Genomic DNA, 21,898 nt, shown 5'->3' with positions numbered 1-21,898 from the left:
ATTACTTTTACAGGCTGCAGTTCTATTTCATAGATATATACTTGTGCCTGTATCAAAGATAGATGCGTATGAACTTTATAAACAGGACTAAGTGCTGTCAGCTTGTTATTTTTTGTAGGGGCTGGATTTATGTATGAGCTTTACCCAAAGTGAAGTGCTGGTAATTTATCAACCTAGAATGTTTTAAGTAAATAGTGCTAAGCACTCACCCTCCACAGCAGTAACACAGCACTCTTCTGGGTAGGAAGCAACTGACACCAATAAACTACAGCACCAATTGGGGACTATTAACCAGGGAAACGTTATGAATAACATCCACAACAGTGATCTTACAGTTGGCCAGGTTTAGACTCACAACCCTAAAACTACCATTTATTTTTTACTTTCAAGCCTTCACATAGCATTTCTCCCACTGCTTTCTTTGGGCCATGCATCCATCAACAATCAAATCCCTCCTCCTTACTGATACAACCAGGGAGGGTCAGTAGGAAACCAGCCACATGATAGGAAAAGGCCATAGCCAGAATGACACGATTAAATGACAATTTTCTTAAAGCAAGAGAATCGAATTTGGCCGCCATATGTGAAATGCCCAAGAATTAAACCACAGAGAAACTTAGATTTTTAAAGAGAAGACTCAAATCAGGAAAAAGCTACCTAAGAAACCACATTCCATTTCACAGAGGTCAGGTGGACTAGATTTTCAGCCACACAGTGCTATTTGATTAGCTGCACGGAAGATGAAAGAGAACTGACAAACTCAGCATTCACTTATTAGGGTTTAGCTCACAAGCTGCCCTAGCATTTGCCATAAAAATTGTCAAAAGATTAGCCCCCTTACAGAGAGAGCAATGAAGGAATTGTGCCTCCCTGGGCTCAGGACATGCACCACGTGTTTACCACTATTTCAGAAATGGAAAATCAAGGATGACTATGATTTCTCCTCTCAGTACCTACTCCTGATTAACTTCTGCAATCATGACTGGCCTACAAGAACTAGTTTATAAAAGTCTAGAAAATTTAAGATGCTAGCCTAAATACAACTTTTGTCTGTTATAAAAAAAAAAAAAAACAGATGCCAAATACTTCCACTTACAAGATAAACACAATGGAATAAGTTATAAAAATGATTTTGCTGTGCAGTAAGTGAATAAATAATGAGCTCCATTAAAATATATTCTTGTTAATCAAAGAGGATAAAAAATGTAGAGTAACGGAGGGGTAAAACCGACATGACCCAACTCAGGGTGCGGTATCACCATACCACAGAAGCAGGTTCTTGTATCTCATGAGCTGAAATTGCAAAACTATTGAGCTGTGTGCTGTCACAATTATAGGACACTCCAAACCTTATCAGCCATTATTTCCCAACATGAGGGAAAAGGGGATCCTCATAAAAAAGAGATTAATTTATCTGTTCTACCAATCACAATGTAGATTTCTCTACATCCCTCATCTAAATCTAGGCAAAAACCTCCTCTTTGCAAAAAAAACCTACCTCCAATCTCTTGCCTGTCAGTTTCTGCCTTAATCAACCACAGCCAGTAAATCTCCTCTCCCAGTCCTCCAATCATCTGTTAGTATGTGAAATCTATTTAAATTAATGGCTTCCGAGGCCCTCCACCAATTACTTCCTCCATCCAACCAATTACCCGGTTTGTTGCAACCCAGGCTGTTCCCTCCCAAGTCAGCAAACTGATTTCCATTTATCCAGAACCAGAACTTTGTAAGGTCCGTTCTTATACTTCACCACTGTCCTCTTCCCCCATATAAAACCAGGTAAGTGAGTCACTGTGTATTTTACATACACAGGCAAGTGAGGTATTTGTCTTTACCCAAGATTCCTGTCCTTCCTCCAATCTTGCAGATCACAAACTCCTTGAAGGCAAGGATTACTACATAAACACCACACAGACACACCACACTAAGTCTCCCAGAATACGAGCAGGTGCTGCATAACCTGTGGCCACTCCATAAGTGCTTGTGGTTGGCTGATAATGTTATGGTAATGATAATGATGACCAGATGAGGCTTCTGAGTAGAACAGTCTTCTAAGTAATGATTGCAATGAAGCTAGAATTTATGACACTCTGTATTAAAATTCTAATTGCATAATTGGGCCTTAAGGTATATATTTTCCCCCTTTGGTGACACATACTAATTTCTTCTCTCTAAAAATTCCCTGGCAAGGAAATCCAAATCTCAGAGAACCAACCAAGAAAAATTTCCACAGAACCAAAGAAACTAGTAAGAAACAAATCACAGCACCTTAGGAAGCCACAAAATGGAGGTTTTAAACTCTAAGTCTTTCAAAACTAAATGGATTATAGTTTTCTGGGTGAGGAAAGAAGTCCTTATTTTTATAGCTTCTGGCGTGTTTCCAGCTCAGTGTAAAGAGGTTATGGGAGCAGCAGTGAACCCAGAGAGGGGATCTGGATCCTAAATTCCCTCCCTCTACCACACACACAAGCCTATATATAACCTTGAGTGAGCCTTGGTAACTCCACTGGGCCTTGATTTCTTCCTCTGTCAATCTCTTATGCCCTGTGCAAGGCCCCAATTTTATGATGCTATGAAAAAAATGAGGCATTTCAAAGTCAGCTGACAGATGACAGAGCAAAAAGAGACAATACAGTTATGGTGCTATAAAAGCAATACACTCCCCCAAAAGCAAAGGAAACAATCTCTATCTTTGGAATTTAGCTCACAACATGAGAGCAATCATAGCCTTGTCAAATAGCTATAAAACACCCAAACCTGCTGTGTTGAGAAAGTCACTTAACCTCTTTGGGTCTCAGCTTCCACAATCATCAAGTGGTCTTTGAGGATTAACACCCTCTGAGTCTATGAGCTTGAGACGGTTTTGTATAAATATTGTAGCACTTTTTCCACTGTTATAATAATTTTCTTTTAGTCCTTTAACATTCCATTCTATATCTGAAAATCATTTTCAGGCATGTAAATGACACCTAATATTTAATTTATGTGTGCTTTCTACATGCTTTCTCCTTACTCAAGCCCTGCTATTGCTGCTGTGTTCCTTACTCCTAATAATCAGGAGCTGACTGTATTAACGATAAACTCTAATGTAACAAAAACGGTCATTATAATGCTGCTGAAAAACAACTTTTTTTAGTACCTGGCATGCTGTTGATATTCAGCAATTATCAATAATCACAAATGTTGAAATACTGAGAATAATAATTCCATAGAGAGCTACAAATAGGAAACAATCATAAATTCAGTGCAGGTAGACACAGAGCTAAATTTTAAATGTCTAAATATGAGGTAAAACTAGCAGACCAAAGTACAACCCATGACTAAGTATCATCCAATGATTAACTCCTCCTGCCTTGGACATCACAAAAATTAGTTTGTATTTAGGGATGCCTGGGTGGCTCAGTAGTTGAGCATCTGCCTTTGGCTGATGTCATAATCCCGGGGTCTGGGATTGAGTCCTGCACAGGGCTCCCTGCACGGAGCCTGCTTCTCCCTCTGCCTATATCTCTGCCTCTCTCTGTGTGTCCCTCATGAATGAATAAATAAAATCTTTTTTTAAAAAAAATTAGTTTGTTTAAAAGCACATTCTTTCAAAAAAAGTTCCTAGCAAAACAGAACTAGAGCATAATCCATTCATGGGAACTAGCTCATGAAGAACCCCAACTCTAGCCTGGAAAGAAATCTTAAACATTTGGGTTCTGTTTCTAGCTTGACCTTTTAAACTCAGTTTCATAGTCATCAGCAGTGATGACACTGGCTTAACAACACTGGAAGGAGTAGGTATGAGTGCACAGGGTTGGTAAAAGTGTCTGCAGATGGATGAGAACTACTGTGGGTTGTAGTTTTCTTTAACATATTTATGAGACTACAGGTAGCCCGAGTGGCTCAGCAGTTTAGTGCCGCCTTCTGCCCAGGGTGTGATCCTGGAGACCCGGGATCGAGTCGGGCTCCCTGCATGGAGCCTGCTTCTCCCTCTGCCTATGTCTCTGCCTCTCTCTGTGTATCTCTCGTGAATAAATAAATAAAACCTTAAAAAAAAAAACCATATTTATGAGACTACTTAATCTCCAGTCAATCCCCAGTCAATACACTAGATAAAGACACTGTTGCTGAATTTAAAACTCTAGATCAGTTCAGATAAGTTTAGTAACAACTCTGGGCTTCAGTTTTAAGTTTTTCTGAAAGTCAAATTATCAAAACAACTAAAACTAGGAGATTAAAACTGGCAAGGTGGATGGGGAAATCGTAAGTAACATAACTCACTAACAGAGAACTTTTGTGAATTTTCCAAAGCTCAGTTCAAATTTGGCAAAGAAGCCAAAAGTCCAATGGTAGTGAGAGCTGGAAGAGGAAAAGGACAAGTGACTTTAGAAATGATGCTCTGACCCCACCTAGTGGTGGCTGGCATGATTTCTAAAATGGGATAAGCACTTTGAGTCTTCCTTCACACTAGTGACTGAAGATTTGATTCAAGATCTTTTTTCCACCCTGAGGTCAGCACTAGTTTGATAATAAATTTTTACATGCTAAAAATGTACTAAAACATGTGGATTTAGAATCTAAATTAGACAAAGCACAGACAGGAAGATGGAACACATCATCCTGTAACAAACCAGAGAAGCCTCATCACCAGCTGGCTAAAAAGATTAGCAGCTCTGAGAAAACTCAATTCTGGGTTTTTTAGACCTCAAATGCCTTTAACTTCTAAAATTAAAAATAAACAAGTACCAAAAATGTTCTTGGACAAGAATGCAAAACTAGCATGAATAATTGGAGAAGTCATTAAAAACAAAAAAAAAATGAGAAAAATGACACACAGGGGACAAAAGCATAGTGAATAACAATGGCAAAAATCAGAAGAGAATCCTCCTATCACAGTGGACATCTAGATAAATAAAGATCAAATACAAAGAAGATCCTTAAACAGAAATTTGGTGTACGATACAGCTCATTATATTTAGACTAATTATAGAGTCCAGAGACCCTACAATTACAAAGGCATGGATAACCCAAAGAAGATTCAGACAAGATCGGGCGCGTTCAGGGTGGTATGGCCGTAGACCCCAAAGAAGATTCAAAGAAAATGAAGATGATTAAAGGAGAAAATTTATAGTGCCTCTAGCATGAAACCTTTCTGCTTTACTCCCACACTCCCAACTCATGATAACACGAGAAGCTAAATACTTACTTACCAAGTGCTTACTATGGTCAGGCCCTGGGCTAAGTGCTCATAAAAGTCCACTTCATTCACACCTTAAAACAATCCTATATGAAAAATACTATTATTCTCCTCATTTTATAGATGTGGCAACTGAAGCTTACAGAACTAAGTCCAAGATCACTCAGGCAGCAGGTGGCAGTGGTAGGACTCCCATACCAACTTACCCCTTTTATTGGAATGCCAGCTCTTGTTTCCTAAGCAATATCCTTCCTGTCCTCCAGCAGATTTTTCTCACACCTACATGCTCAAATCCTGAGATGGTTTCCTACCTCAGAAGGAAATATGAAAGGGAGAGCTGTGCAATGAGTTTCTTCTGCCCAGATCACCTAAAATAGGATGTTAAAGCAGAGGGCCTTTGAAATCGAGTTCTTTCCTCTCATTTTTCAGACTAAGAACTGAGGCCTGGAGTGGGGAAAGAAAAGATAAGCCCAAGATCACACAGAGGAATTTTGCCTAGAAGCCAGGGGTTGTTCAAACATCAGTGAGGGCTCTCAATGGCTTTATACAAGTAACACCCTGACTACACACCAGACCAGACACAGGAAAGTGTGTTATACAAGTAACACCCCAACTACACACCAGACCAGACACAGGAAAGTGGGTGTGACTACACACCCAAAGCTGGCCAGGCCTGACCCAAAAACTACCCCCTGCTTGGCTGGCCTTGCAGCCTGAGGACTAGCTCTAGACCTTGGTACCTCCTGAATCTTGGGTCTAGTAGGCTCCCTGCTTCTTCTCGTGCCCAGGCCGTAGGATTCAGTCTCATTTTGTCCCAGGTCCCAGCTAGTTCAGGTTTCGGCGTGACATCTGGCCCAGAGTAGCTGTCTTCTAATTGGGCTCCTTGTTTCCAAACTTTTCCACCCCTACCCCAAACATTTCAAATCATTCTGCGTGGAGGCCACTTTAAATCACTCTCCTAATAAAACCCTCAAAGCTCCCCACTGCATTTGATGAATACAAACTCCTTAATTTGACCTTCAGGGGCCTCTAGTATCTGTCCTGAACCTACAAATTCAAACACATCTCTCTCCTCTCCCTCCTCACACCACAGGATTCCCACCAGCTGCCTTTGCTCAGGCCACATCCACTGATCCACTGACAGGAACACTCTTGTCCTTCATCTGTGGACACAAACCTGCCTTCAAATCCTGGAGGCATGTTCCCCATTCACCACACTGCATGGTCTTTCCTCTTTCTCTCTAACAGGAACACACCCTCATTTGATATAGATCAATGCTAGATAGATACATAGATACATAGACTTCTTCGCATTATCTTTTCATGTGTATCCTATTTCTCTAACCAGATTATAAGCACCCTGGAAATCTGGGACCTTCCCTCTTAAGTATCTTTCTGTAAGTTCCAATGCTTTAAATATTGGCTATTCTAAAACTGAACTGCAGGGGGGAGAAGGGATAGAAAAGGAAGTATATTTTGAAGAAGTTAGATAATTAATTTTCCAAAGTACATGAAAAGGCCTTGGAATAGAGAGGATAACCAATTGCTATTTATGTGGTTATATCAAATATTAAGAGAATACCAGACTGAATATAGGGAAGAATATTCAGACCACAAAGCATGTTAAATATGTAACTAGAAAAAAACGATTGCAAAATAAGCTTCATTTGAAGCCAAAGGCAAGGAATTCCAAGTAGAATCATGTCTAGTGAAAAGGATTCACTTTCAGAAGTGAATTCGGAACAGACGTTATCAGTCACATCATCCACCAGCCAAAATTCAAGCCCACTGGCAGGTTCACAAAATGGTTTTGAAATGGTATCTTACACCAAATGCCATCGACAAATGGTTGAGTTAGGAAGTTCTTTGTAAGATCTCTTATTTCTACTTTATTTTGCCAGTTTACCAAATACCAAAGTTTTCTCCAGATTTGTTTCTCTCCTTCTTCTACTTGGAGCTTCTTATGTGGGTAGCATAGCTTAACAGAAAGAGAGCCAACCTAGAAGACAGATGACCTGGGTTTGAATCTCAGCCCCATCACTTGGTAGCGATGTAGTAGTATTGGGCACAAAGAGGGGGGAACACCTGAGCAGAGCCTAGACAGAAAATGAGAACATCTGTATCAGCAGACAAGTGAGAAGGGCATTCTATGCAAAGGCACAACAATATGAAAAGAACTTGGTACTTTCCAGAAAAACCAGGACAATAGACCCAGAGCAAAAAGGGTGAGGAAGTACAGGAGAGCCTAGGAAAGGGAGCCAAATAAGGAGAGGCCCTAGATTTACTTTCTCTTATGGAACAACCTGTATATGGAACTTACCCATGTCAGGTGCTAGTCTGAGTACTTTACCAATAATGACTCCATTTTAATCCCTGCAACAACCCCATGCAGGAAGAATTATTATGCTCCCCATTTTACAGACGAGGAAACAGGCATCTGAGAGGACTAAGGAACTTGTCTAAGGTTAGAGCAGAGCCTGGGATCAGGCTCCTAAGACGATGCTATCCTGAGATGCCCATAACCTCTAGGCTGTGCTGTTTCAGAGCCCAGACAGTAAACCAGAACTTGAGCTAAGACCTCCCCAACTGACTTGAACGCCTTGTTTTGAGGTTAAAATAAGCAACTGCTAGCCTCCTTGGTCACTATTGAGACTCTCCCACTGTCTGTTCCTGTCCTCTTCTTTCTCTTCAGAATAGACAGTGGCTCTGTGGGGGACTTTAAGCAAACTATGTACCCTGCTGAAGCTTCTGAAAATGAAGCCAATGACAGGGCTTCCATCCTAAGTAGGTCTTGATCACTGCTAGGTACTCAGTAAATACCTGTTGAGTGAATAAGTGAATGAGTCTGTATTGTAAGTATCAAATGAGGTAGTATTTTTGGAGTATTTAGCACAGTACCTGGCACACAGTAACTGCTACTCCTTAGCCCTTCCTCCTACAAAAGAGCAGACATGGGGTCCAGCAGATGGCAGCACTAGCCAGTATATGCCCTGCTTCCTTCAATCTTCACTGGCACAAGGGCATCCATCATTCACCTGATTGCCCGTGTCCCAGATCTGCAGTACCAGGCCATCCATGGGCACAATTTACACCCCATGGGAGAACCCAAAGATAAGAGAGAAACTATCTTTCTTCTGAAATTACTGAAATCACAGCCCTCCGGGAGTTTGCATCCTAAAAGGGAAGCATTTGTCTAAATCTTGGGGTGTCTAGAATGTAACATTTTCCTGAAAATGCCAGGGTCGTTCTTTCTGTTTTCCCTTTGCAAAAGTTCCTACTTTATGTCTACTTCTATGTTGAAATGATCTGTAATGTTGGTGTTTAATCCAATCATAATCCCACTTGGGTATGTGAAAACATTTGGGATGTCAACCAAGAAGAGAAGGAGGCTTTGTTTCCAATAAGATGGTATTAGAATCTCTCACAACTCAATTTTGAGAAATTTTTCATATTTGGCTCTTCTTATTGATAGATTGAATTATTGAGTAAAATTCCAGCCTAGATAAAAAATAACATAACCATTTAGCCTCCTGGTAAATTACGTTCAGCACCCACTTTCTCAAAATGACAAATATCAAATCTTTCAAGTGGAAAAATCCTCTGAAACAGCAAGCCAACTGTGCAATGCAGCAAGTAGTGCAAGAGAGAGATTTATTCCCTATCTCTACAGCAAAAATCTCTGAACTTATTAGCATAAGGAACATGATTCATACGTTAACTACCACTGGTTCTGAAACCACCTAACTTTGACCCAAAAAAAGTCAAGAATTCCCCAAGTAGCATCTCTTTTTTTCTTCAAAATGCATCTGCTATCTCTTATATTGGCATCTTGCTTAGTTAATATACAACATAAAAATAAGGCAAGAGAGAAAGGCTAATAGTTTCTCAGAGCTCTATCATCATAAATCAGACTATTGTTACTTTTTAAAAAGAATACAGGTATTCACACTGGAAAGTCAATGAGATGCAACAGCTTGACAAATCACAACAGGGCAGTGACCATGGTGACCTGAGCCTCCTACTTTAGGCCAACTATAGTCCCTTCTAGTTCTTCTGCCTGACACTATGTATTCCATGAATCCTTATAAAACCTTGCAGGGCCAAATAAATAACTTAAAAAAAAAACCTTACAGGGCCACTATTATTAGTTCCATGTTACTGATGCGTGAAAACGGAGGTTCAAAGAGCTTAGGTATCTTATCCAAGCTTGAAGTAGTCTCGCTGGAATTCAAGCCCAGGTCTATTTTATTTCAATGCCTAGGCACTTTCTAGTAATGCTTTCCTACCCAAAGTGTGGTCCCTGGACCAGCAGCATTGGCATCATTTGAGAGTTGAGAATGTGTTAGAAATGCAGAATTCTCAGTCCTACCATAGAACTACAAAACCAGGATTCTCATTTTATCAAGATCGTAGGTCATTTACTGGTATATTTGACAGACTCTATACCATTCTGCCTCTCTGAATATCACTACTTCTATCTTCTATATAGATTAGTGGTTCTCAATATGGTGGCAGGAAGAGGAGGAGAAAGAAGGGTGCTTTCCCCCTGGAGACATTTGACAACATCTAAAGACATTTGGTTGTCTCAACTGGGAGGGTGTGAAGGTGCTACTGGCATCTAGTGATGCTTCTAAACATCCTACAATGCACAGGACAGCCCCCACCATAACAAAGAATTATCCAGCCAAAATGTCAATAGTACCAAGGTTGAGAAACCCTGCTATAGCCGATAATATTGTACATCCTCTTTGTGTCTGGGGTCTGTTTAAAGAAAAGAGATTTTCATGGTAAAATTATGGCTGAAGAGATCTCATACAAAATCCCTTTCCCTACCAGTTAGCCTCTAACAATGTCTCATGACCTTTACCAAATAGAAACTTAGATGGGGGGCACCTGGCTGACCTAGTCAGTAAAGCATGTGACTCTTGATCTCAGAGTTATGAGTTCAAGCCCCACATTGGAAGCAGAGATTACTTTTAAATATATAGAGGCACCTGGGTGGCTCAGTTGGTTAACAGTCTGCCTTTGGCTCAGGTCATGACCCCAGGGTCCTAGGATAGAGTCCCACATCAGGCTCCCTGCTTAGCAGGGAGCCCTGCTTCTCCCTCTTCCTCTCCCTCTGCCACTACCCCTGCTTATGTTCTCTCTCTCTCTCTCTCAAATAAATAAAATCCGGAAGGAAGGAAGGAAGGAAGGAAGGAAGGAAGGAAGGAAGGGAGGGAGGGAGGGAGGGAGGGAGGGAGGGAGGGGAAGGAAGAAGCTTAGATCAGGGGTCAGCAAACTATGACCCACAACACAAACCTTTTTTTTTTTTTTTAAGATTTTATTTATTTATTCATGAGAGACACAGAGAGAGAGAGGCAGAGACACAGGCAGAGGAAGACGCAGCCTCCCTGCAGGGAGCCCAATGTGGCTCTCGATCCCAGGACTCCAGGATCACACCCTGAGCTGAAGGCAGACACTTAACCTCTGAGCCACCCAGGCATCCCCCACAATATAAACCTAATTTGCCACCTATTGTGCAATCTAAGAGCTAAGAGTAATTTTTACACTTTTAAATGTAAATTTTTAAATAATATTTCATCATTTGTGAAAATTACATGAAATTCAGATTTTTTTTTTAAGATTTTATTTATTTATTCATGAGAGAGAGACAGAGAGAGGTAGAGACATAGAGAGAAGCAGGCTCCATGCAGGGAGCCCGAAGTGGGACTCAGATCCCGGGACTCCAGGATCACACCCTAGGCCGAAGGCAGGGCCAAACCGCTGAGCCACCCAGGCGTCCCGAAATTCAGATTTCAATGTTCACAAATAGTTTTCTTTTCTTTTTAATTTATTTATTTTATTCATAGAGAGAGACTGAGAGGCAGAGACAGGCAGAGGGAAAAGCAGGCCCCATGCAGGGAGCCCGACATGGGACTTGATCCCCGGTCTCCAGGATCACACCCTCAGGCTGCAGGCGGCGCCAAACCGCTGCGCCACCGGAGCTGCCCTACTGGAACAAAGTCATATCTTTTGTTCCCATTTTGTCAAAGGCTGCATTTTCCTTAATATAGCCTGAGAAATAATTCACATACCTTAAAATTCACTTAAAGTGCACAATTTAATGGTTTCTAGCATATTCATAGTTATGCAACCACCACCATTGTCAATTTTAGAATATTTTCGTCACTTCAAAAAGAAACCTTGTACCCCTTGGCTATCACTCCTGCATCTCTGCACCCTTTTCCGAGCTCTAAGCAACCATAATTTTTTTTTTAAGATTTTTTATTTATTTATTCAGAGAGACAGAGAGAGGCAGAGACACAGGCAGAGGGAGAAGCAGGCATCATACAGAGAGCCTGACGTGGGACTCAATCCAGGGTCTCCAGGATCACGCCCTGGGCTGCAGGCAGTGCTAAATCGCTGTGCCACGGGGGCTGCCCAGCAACCATAAATCTACTTTGTATTTCCCTACACATCCCCCACTCTACACTGACTGATGAATGAAATAGGTTGTCATTTTGTGACTGCTTCTTACACTTAGGATAATGTTTTCAAGGTTCATCCATGTTGTAACATATACTTACTGTTTCATTCCTTCTTAGTCTAGCCAAATAATATTCCATTGTATTGATATACCAACTTTTGTTTACCCTTTCATCAGTTGATGAATGTTTGGGTTGTTTCCACCTTTTGGATCTTAGGAATAATGTTGCTATAGACATTTGTGTACAAGTTTCTCTATAGACATACATGAAGTTCTCCTGAGTACATATCTAGTAATAGAATTGCTGGGTCATATGGTAACTCTATATTTAACTATTTGAGGAACTACCAAACTGTTTCCCAAGGTGGCTGCACCATTTAACATTCCCACCAGCAGTGTATAAGGGTTCTAATTTCCCCATATTCTTGCTAACATTTATTATTATATTATGCCTTTTTGATTCTAATCATCATAGTGGTTGGCTCTCATTGTGGTACAGTGGTAGTTAACGGTGTTGTTTTTTTTTTTAATTTTCCTTTCCCTGATGACTAATGATGTTAAACATTTTTTATTGCTTATTGGCTTATTGGCCATTTGTATATCTTCCTTGAAGAAATGTCTACTCAGATTCTTTGCCAATTTTTTAAGTAAATTCTATGGCCAACATGGGCCATAGAACTTGAACTCACAACCCTGAGATAAAGAGTAATATGCTCTACTGACTGAGCCCATTAGGAACCTCTACTTTGCCTATTTTCTAATTATTTGCCTTCTTATTACTGAGCAATAAGAGTTCTTATTTTAGATATAAGACCCTTATGAATTCATGATTTCCTAATATTCCTTCTTTTCATGTTCTTGATGGTATCCTTCAAAGCACAAAAGATTTTAATTTTGATCAAGTCTACCTACCTTTCCTTTTGCTATCATGCTTTTGTTGTCATATCTAAGAATACTATCCTAATCCAAAGTCATAAAGATTTATCCCTGATTTAAGAGTGTTACAGTTTTAGGTCTTACATTTAGGTCTTTGATGCCTTTTTAATTTTTGTATGTGCTATAAAGGTTCAACTTCATTGTTCTGCATGTAGTTCACCAGTTGTCTCCGCACTGTTGTTAAGTCTATTCATTCCTCCAGTGAATGGTCTTGTACCCTTGTCAAAAATCAGTTGATCATAGATGTATGGATCTATTTCTGGACTCTCAGTTCTATTCCATACATCTATATGCCTATCTTTATGCTGTTTCTACACTGTCTTGATTATGCTTGTTTTGTAGTAAGTTTTAAAATAAAAAAAGTAGGAGTCTTCCTATCTTCCTCTTCTTTTACAAGATTGTTTTAGTTATTTTGGATCCCTTTGCAATCCCATTGAATTTTAGAATCAGTTTATCAATTTCTACAAAGAAATAAACTGGGATTCTGATAGGGATTGTGTTGAATGAGTAGATCAGTTTGGGGAATATTGCCACCTTAACAATGTTAAATCTGGGATGCCTGGGTGGCTCAGCAGTTAAGCATCTGCCTTTGGCTCAGGCTGTGATCCCGGGGTCCTGGAATAGAGTCCTCCATCAGGACCAGCTTCTCCCTCTGCCTATGTCTCTGCCTCTCTCTCTCTCTCTCTCTCTCTCTGTCTCTCATGAATAAATAAAATCTTAAAAAAATTAAATATTATCTTCTATGAACAAGGGAGGTCTTTCCATTTATTTAGATCTTTAATTTCTATCAATGTTTTAGTAATTTTCAGAGCAGTTTTCACTTTTTAAATTTGTTCCTAAGTATTTTGTTTTTCGATACTACTGTAAATAGAATTTTCTTAATTTCACTTTCATTTGTTCATTGCAAATATATAGAATTACAAGTGACTTTTTTTAAAGATTTTATTTATTCATGAGAGACACAGAGAGGCAGAGACACAGGCTGAGGGAGAAGCAGGCTCCATGTAAGGAGCCTGATGTGGGACTCAATCCTGGATCCTGGGATCACGCCCTGGGCCAAAGGCAGATGCTCAACCACTGAGCCACCCAGGCATCCCACAAGTGATTTTTCTATATTGCTCTTGTATCCTGCACCATGCTGAACTCATTTATTAGTTCAAATAGTTTTTATGGAGGATTTCTTAGAATCTATATACAAGGTCATGTTATCTGTGAATAAATTTTTATTTCTTCCTTTCCAATATGAATGCCCTTTATATCATTATCTTGCCTAACTGTCCTGGTTAGAACCTCTAGCACAATGTTAAATAGAAGTGGCAAGATACCTTTGTCTTGTTCCTGATCTTAGCAGGTAAGCATCCTGTCTTTCACGATTAAGTATGATAGTTAGCTATAAGTTCTACACAGATACACTTTATCAGGTTGAAGAAGCTCTCTTCTATTCCTATTTGTTCAGTGGTTTGTTTGTTTTTCAAGAAATGCTGTTGGATTCTGCGTGCTTTTTCTGCATCTATTGAGATGATCATGTGGTTTTTGTTTTTTTATTCTACTGATATGATGTATTATATTCTTTGATTTTTCAATGTTAAACCAACCTTGCATTCCTGGGATAAATCTCACTTGGTTATGATGTGTAATTCTTTTTTTTTTATACATGTTGCTGGATTCAGTTTGCTAATATTTTTGTTAAGAATTTTTGCTTCTGTGTTTTTTATGAAACACATAGAGAACAAAAATGAGAGTTGTACACCAAATAATTATATGACTACACCCAACATGAAGCTAGTATTCACAACCCCGAGATCAAGAGTCACATGACCTATTAATTGAGCTAGCTAGACACCCAGCTTTGTTTCCATATTCATAAGAGATCTTATTCTTAGTCTCTAGTTTTCTTGTGATAGCTTTGTTGAGTTTTGGTATCAGGGTAATGCTAGCCGTATAAAATGTTAGGGAGCATTCTCGCCTCTCTTATTCTTTTGGAAGAGTATGTGAAGAATTGGTATTGTTTGGGGATCCCTGGGTGGCGCAGCGGTTTAGCACCTGCCTTTGGCCCAGGGCGCGATCCTGGAGACCCGGGATCGAGTCCCACGTCAGGCTCCCGGTGCATGGAGCCTGCTTCTCCCTCTGCCTATGTCTCTGCCTCTCTCTCTATCATAAATAAATAAAAATTAAAAAAAAAAAAAGAATTGGTTTTTTTTTTTTTTTTTTTTTTTTTTTTAGAATTGGTATTGTTTTTGAAATGTTTGGTAGAATTCAGTAGTAAAGCCATTTGGGCCTCTACTATGGACAGCCTGGACCTTTCATCATGAGTATTTTTATTACTAATTTAATCTCTTTACTGGTTATAGGTCTATTCAGATTGTCTGCTTCTTCTTGAGACAGTTTTGGTGGTTGCTGTCTTTCCAGGAATTTGTCCATCTCATTTAAGTCATAATTATTTGGTGTACAACTCTCATTTTTGTTCTCTATGTGTTTCATGTCTTTTTCATTTCTCCATTCCTCCTTTACTATTTGTTTTTCCATTAAGTGAATATTTTCTAGAAGCATTTACATTTACTTAATTATTTCTTCACTATACTTTTTAAGTATTTTGGGGTGTTCAGTGGTTGCTCTAGGTTTTACCAAATAATCTTGACTTATCAAGAATCAGCTTCAGCTTTATACTAGCTTAATTCCAATGATATATACAAATATTACACCTATATATCTCCTTTCCCTTTCTACCTTTTTCCCTTTCTACCTTTTTTCTACCTAACAAATATATTATTTATATTTAATATATATTTAATGTATAATATAAACATATACATAATATATTATAAATATGTCTTATAAATATAATATATTGATTATAATAAATATAAATATTATATATGAATGTTTATATTATTAAAATATACATATTAAAATTACAAAGCCAACAATACATTGTTATAGTTATTACTTTACCATCTGTGATCATTTCCTCAGCCCATTACAGCTTTGCTCCCATCCACTTCCTTTGTGCTGTTTTAGGCAAGTATACTACATTTATATTACATTTGTATGTCATAGACCCAATGATGTTATATAAGTTATTATTTTATATAATTGCTCTTAAAATCAGTTACAAGAAGTGAAAAGTATACATTTCTATTGTCTTTTTATAATTATATAATGACCTTTCCCAAAGCTCTTTTTTTTTAATTTTTTTGTAAAGATTTTATTTATTTATTCATGAGAGACATAGAAAGAGGGGCAGAGACACAGGCAAAGGGAGAAGCAGGCTCCATGCAGGGAGCCTGATGTGGGACTCAATCCCAGGACTCTGGGACACGCCCTGAGCCACAGGCAGACGCTCAACCACTGAGCCACCCAGGCATCCCAGTCCTCTTTTTTTTTTAATGTCAATTTGAATCATTGTCTGAGGCCACTTGCTTTCAGCCTCAAGAATTTCCTTTAATGCGCTGCCTGGGTGGCTCAGAGGTTAAGCATCTGCTTTCGGCTCAGGGCATGATCCTGGAGTCCCGGATCAAGTCCCACATCAGGATTCCTGCATGGAGCCTGCTTCTGCCTCTGCCTGTGTCTCTGCCTCTCTCTGTGTGTCTCTCGTGAATAAATAAAATCTTAAAAAAAAAAAAAATTTCCTTTAGTATTTCTTGTAAGTCAGGTCTTTGAGCAACATCTCCAGTTTGCATTTACCTGGGTGAAGTCTTTATTTCACCCTAATAATCGAAATAGCCATTTTGAAATATTCAGCTCTGCTGGATGTTGGATTCTTAGTTGACAAATTTTTTCTTTGAGCATTTTGAATATGTTATCCCACAGCCTCTGACCTCTATGATTTCTGCAGAGAAGACAGCTGTTAATCTTATTGGAATTTCCTTGTATGGGACACCTGGATGGCTCAGCAGTTAAGTGTCTGCCTTTGGCCCAGGGCGTGGTCCTGGAGTCCAGGGATCGAGTGGAGTCGGCTTCCCCCTCTGCCTCTCTCTCTGTGTGTCTTTTGTGAATAAACAAATAAAAATCTAAAAAAAAAGGAATTTCCTTGTATGTGGTAAGTCCTTTTCTCTTGCTGTTTTTTCAAGATTTTCTCCTTGTCTTTGACTTTCAGCATTGTTTTACTCATGGATCTCTTTGTATTTATCCTCCTCGGAGTTTACTGAGCTTCCTAAATGTCCAAGCTATTGTTTTTCAACAAATTCAAAGAAGTTTCACCCATTATTTTTTAAAAATATTTTTTCTCTTTCCTCTCCTGGTATTCCCATCACACATGTGCACTTAATGATTTACTACATTTTTTTGGAGGCTCTGTACATTTTTCTTCATTCTTTTTCTATTCTTCAGGTTGCATAGTCTCTATTATTCTATCTTTTTAAAAAATATTTTATTTACTTATTCATGAGAGACACACACAGAGAGGCAGAGACAAGCAGAGGGAAGAACAGGCTCCATGCTGGGAGCCCGATGAGGGACTCGATCCCGGGTATCCAGGGTCACACCCTGGGCGCTATACCGCTGAGCCACCTGGGCTGCCCTCTATTATTCTATCTTAAGCAGGCTAATTCTTTGTTCTGCCAGTTTGAATCTACTTTGAGTCCCTCTAGTGAATTTTTATTTCAGTAATGGTATTTTTCAACTCCAGGATTTTCATTTGGTTCTTTTTTAAAATTCTTATCTCTTTACTGATCTTTTCTACTTGATGCAAAAATGTTCATTATACTTTCCTTCTTTAATTATGTTTTCCTTTAGGTCTGTGAGCATGTTTGTAATGCCTATTTGAAATCTTTTCTGCAAAATCTGACATCTGGTCACTCTCACAGGCAATTCTATTGCTAGTGTTTTTCCATTAAATGGTTCATAGTTCCCTGTTTCTTTGCAGGCCTCATAATTTTTGCTGGAAACTGGACATTTTAGGTAATACATTATCTAAATAATATAGATACTGTACTGGTTCTCCCCATCCCAGCCCCAGGGCTTGTTATTGGTTCGTTCATTTAGTGATGAGCTGGAATGTTTTAGTGAAATCTATCTCCTTCACATAGTGTTAAGGCCTATGATGTTTTCTTCAGAGAGGCACAAATTCAGTTATGGCCACAGTCATCCTTGGGTGTCAGTGGTTCTAATAGGGCTCTTTCTCATCCCCCTAATCACACCCAGCTGTTAAACTCCATTAATTGTGTTTTAGTCTTCTATTATTTTCATCCATGCCCTGGAGCATAACTTGCTCTACAAAGTAATCCAATCAAGGGTGGCTCTTTGGGGGGTAAAGTTTTTCAATCCCATGAAGGGCTCTTCCCAGCTGTTTTAGTTCTCTGATTCTCTACTGCAAACTAGCTGGCGTACCTTCTAGGCTGGATCTTCATTAAATCTATAACCTCCGGGATCCCTGGGTGGCGCAGCGGTTTAGCGCCTGCCTTTGGCTCAGGGCACGATCCTGGAGACCCAGGATCGAATTCCACGTCAGGCTCCCTGCATGGAGCCTGCTTCTCCCTCTGCCTATGTCTCTGCCTCTCTCTCTCTGTGATGACTATCATATATAAATAAAATTTTTTTAAAAAATCCATAATCTCCTCCCAATTGCCCTTCATCAAATCCTCCACTGTTTTAAGAGTTCCTTTAGGGATACACTTCTCCACATTTTGTTGCAAATGAAGTAACTGCCTTTGGGAAGAGAGCAGGAACTACAGGTTTTAAAGCCGCCTTCTCCCTCCAGGTAAAATCTCTGAGTCCTTGGCGGAAGAGGAAGGATTGGGGGAACACACAAGCCTGAAGTTTTCTCAGTTTGCCTTCTCTGGCATGAAACCACCATTGCACAAGCTGGGCCTGGGCCAGGAGTAACCGGGGCCCCAGTAGTCTCAGCATGCCATGCACAAGGCACAGCTCCCATTCTGTGAATAGGAGCTGGATAGAAGAAGTAAGCCCCATCTTTCAACTATACACATCTGGTACTTAGTCTCAGCAACAAGTAAGCTTATGCAGAATAAGAAACACTGAAATCCTGTTCCTCCTGGGAAAAAAGTGGTCTGACAGGGAGCTAGGGAAGAGGGAGCCCTGTGTTCTGGGTTACAGCAGTCTGGAGTGGAATCTCTACTCTGCTGAATTGGAAGTGGGGAGGGAGGTAGTAGCCTTGGTTCAAATACCATAGACTCTCGCCTTAGCAAATTTTCATAGATTTTCTCAAATAGCCCTTTATTCATTTGATGAATGTTTGCCCTTAGGACCATTTCCAGAAGGTTTAAATAGTTGAGTTTTTTGAAGTAATTTTTCCTAGTCCTCCAAGGGAGGTCAATGAAGCTACTCACACTGTCATACTAGAAGTGAATCATCAGGCTGTTTTTGTGCTATAATAGTAGAGCTGAAGGACTAAGTAGTTGTAACAGAGATCCTATGGCCTGCAAAGCTGAAAATATTTACTACGTGGCCCTTTACAGAAAAAGTTTGTCAACCCCTGACTTAGGTCACTTCTGTCAGTGCTGCTGGTTTCACAGACTACACTTTGGACTAGCAAGGACTTAAATTACATGAGAAGCAGTACTATTTTGGCTAAAAGCTGGACTTAAAATCCCACTTTGCCACAAACTAGATACATAGTTTGGGGTGCCTACCTCATTGGGTTGTTGTGAGAATTAAATGTATTAATGTCTGACTCTTACAACACATTCAACAAATGATAACTGGTATCATCATGGTGTAAACTGCATGAAAAATATTAGACATCAACTCTCATCTGAAATAGTTCACTTCCAGAAAATGGAAGCTTTTGGAAAAAAGGAAGTAAGTATAGATTTTCCAAAACACAAGACGCAACTTTTAATACCTGGGGCACATAAAAATATCTAATGAAGTAAAACAAACAAACAAACAAACAAACAAAAAAAAAACCATAGAGCTGGAACTTAAGCCTGACACTGAAAACCAGAATTTGGCCTTCCACGGACGCTTCCAGTAACAATGAATGAAAACCTGAATGAAGTGCTTCCAAACCCAAAAGCCCTAAGAAAAAAAAGAAAAAGAAAAAAAAAAAAAAAAGCAGCAATTATCTTTAACATGAGGATTTGGGCCTAGATGGCTCCTTCTGGTTCTGGCTGGCTCCGTCTATGCTCAGAGATGATACGAGCTGGATCCCTCAAGCTTCCACCTTGACTGTCACCGCGGCAGGGGCGCCCCAGCTGGTGCCCGACCCACAGCGGGGCCGGGCGAGCGGGGATCCCGCCGGATTCCGCCCGGCGCCCGCTTGCCACAGCCCGTCGGGGTTGCCAGTCGGTTACCTCGCAATTGAACTCCATCTCGGCGTCCATGGTGACGATCCGCACGGTGAACGTCTTGGGCTGCTTCCTCTTGAGCGAGCTGAAGCTCATACGGGAAGCGATGGCCCCGGCCATGGCGCGGGGCTCAGGCCCGGGACCCTCGCGCCCCGAGGCCTGCGCTCTGGACCTGTTAGCCCCCCTGGAGGAGCCGCACAGGCCTCAGGGCCACCATGGTAGCCGACTGGCCTGCCTGGGAGCTGGCTGGTCCGCGCGGGCCCCCAGCGGCCAGCATGGGCCGTGAGGACCCTGCCCCGGGAGCGTAAAGAGGAGTTGGGGGGCGGACCCTTACGGCCACGGGGACGGAACACGAGCCAAGACCAAGCGGATGGGCTCTGCCCGGCGCTCAGGGTCTCGGGCCGGGGACGCTGGGGACGCCCCGGGACTGGGCCCCTAGACGGCAGCGGCCCAGCCCCCGCGCGCCTCGAAGCGGCCGACGGAGGTCTCGGGGCCGCGCTGCGGCCGGGCGCGCACGTGCGCGCGTGGCTGTCACCGTCCTCGCTCCGCGCGCCCGCGGGAAGCGTCCCCTCCCCACAGACCCCGGCCTGCTCCCCGCCCCGCCCTCAGGTCCCCAGATCATTACACGCAGCGCAACCGAACCCGGCGGCTGCCGCCCGGACACCGCGATTGGCTGAGAACCCCAGGGAGGCGGGACTTTTCCTGCCAGTCCACCCTACTTCAGAGGGACTCCACCAATCGGAAGTTCCGCCGTGATTGGAGGCGCGGGCCTGGGCTCGGCGTTGAGTGGCCAGAGTGGCAGTCACTCCGAACGCTTTTGTTCGCAGGGAGTACGCCTACTCTAGCAAGATTGGTTGAGGCAGCGGAGCCCGGCGCGGCTTCCACGGGCAACCACCTAGAGGCTGGCACGCGGCTGCGGGTGGGTCAGCGGGCGCCTGCCCTTCGGACTGAGTACGCGTGCAGTGTGGCACCCCAGAGGGCGCGTGTCGGACACCCGGCGGAAAGCCCTCCTCGGCCCTTAATGGCATATGCTGACCTCTGTGTTTCTCTAAACTTTTCAAGTCACGTGGAAGCTGCTTAGCTTGCTGGCACTCCCCCAGATCGTTCTGCTTCTCCCCGGGAGAAAGTGTGTTATTACCAAGGAAGGGTGATGATTGTACCTACCCCGTGGGGTTGTTGAGGAATTTAAGGACGTTAATACATAGAAAGCTTTAGAACGGTGGCTGCTGGCATATACTAGGTGGAATCCTATGAAATTGCTGTTTTTCATGAGAGACTCCTAACTCTGGGAACTGAACAAGGGGTAGTGGAAGGGGAGGTGGGAGGGGGGTTGGGGTGACTGGGTGACGGGCCCCGAGGAGGGCACTTGGCGGGATGAGCACTGGGTGTTATGCTAAATGTTGGCAAATTGAACTCCAATAAAAAAAATTTTTTTTAATTGCTGTTTTTATACATACACACAGAACAGTCCAAAAAATGAAAGCGTTTCTCATTTTGTATTCTGATTTCCACTTTCAAACCATAGCTGTGTTTTATTTATTTTTTAAATGTCATCAAGTTATAGTGGGTGTGTTGTGAGGTGGGGGTGTATATAGCTTTCTGTATTAAAAATATAAATCCTACTTTTAAGTAACTCTTAATAAGGGACACCTGGGTGGCTCAGTGGTTGAGCATCTGCCTTTGGTTCAGGCTGTGATCCTGGGGTCCTGGAATTGAGTCCTCCATCAGGATCCCCTCAGGGAGCCTGCTTCTCCCTCTGCATAGGTCTCCCCCCTCTGTGTGTGTGTGTGTGTGTCTCGTGAATACATAAAGAAAATCTTTTTTAAAAAAATAACTCTTAATGGTTGAGAAGAGACAGTTTCCTCTGTTTTGACTGAACAGTAAGCAATCCATAAATGTTAACCACCATTAGCATCACCTCCTCTACAGATGGGAAAAGTGAGAGGCTCAGCCCACAGAGCCACCTGCTAACTATTATTTAGATAGTGAGAAGCTAAGATGGGACTCAAAACCCAGATTTATCCCACCCAGAGCCTGCTGGCCATACCATTGTGCTGCCCTCCCCTA

At 41.5% G+C, this 21,898-nt stretch overlaps 1 protein-coding gene across 4 annotated transcripts in view; it reads right to left on the bottom strand.

Annotated features, from left to right (window-relative positions):
- NF2 (NF2, moesin-ezrin-radixin like (MERLIN) tumor suppressor) overlaps positions 1-20,358 on the bottom strand; it is a 78,876-nt gene extending 58,518 nt beyond the window's left edge. For 2 of the 4 annotated variants that reach the window (XM_077874256.1, XM_077874257.1), the window contains exon 1: positions 19,838-20,353. In XM_077874256.1, coding sequence (XP_077730382.1) covers positions 19,838-19,951 — 114 coding nt within the window. In that variant the 5' untranslated portion in view covers positions 19,952-20,353. Of the gene's footprint in view, positions 1-19,837 lie in introns of all 4 variants that reach the window. The other 2 variants (XM_077874260.1, XM_077874255.1) reach the window with 2 other exon arrangements.
- Positions 20,359-21,898: the final 1,540 nt, after the last annotated feature.

Source organism: Canis aureus, chromosome 27 (genome assembly GCF_053574225.1).
Source record: "Canis aureus isolate CA01 chromosome 27, VMU_Caureus_v.1.0, whole genome shotgun sequence".
Taxonomy (NCBI): domain Eukaryota; kingdom Metazoa; phylum Chordata; class Mammalia; order Carnivora; family Canidae; genus Canis; species Canis aureus.
The sequence above is the reverse complement of the archived record's forward strand: the minus strand, read 5'-3'. Positions and strand labels throughout refer to the sequence as shown.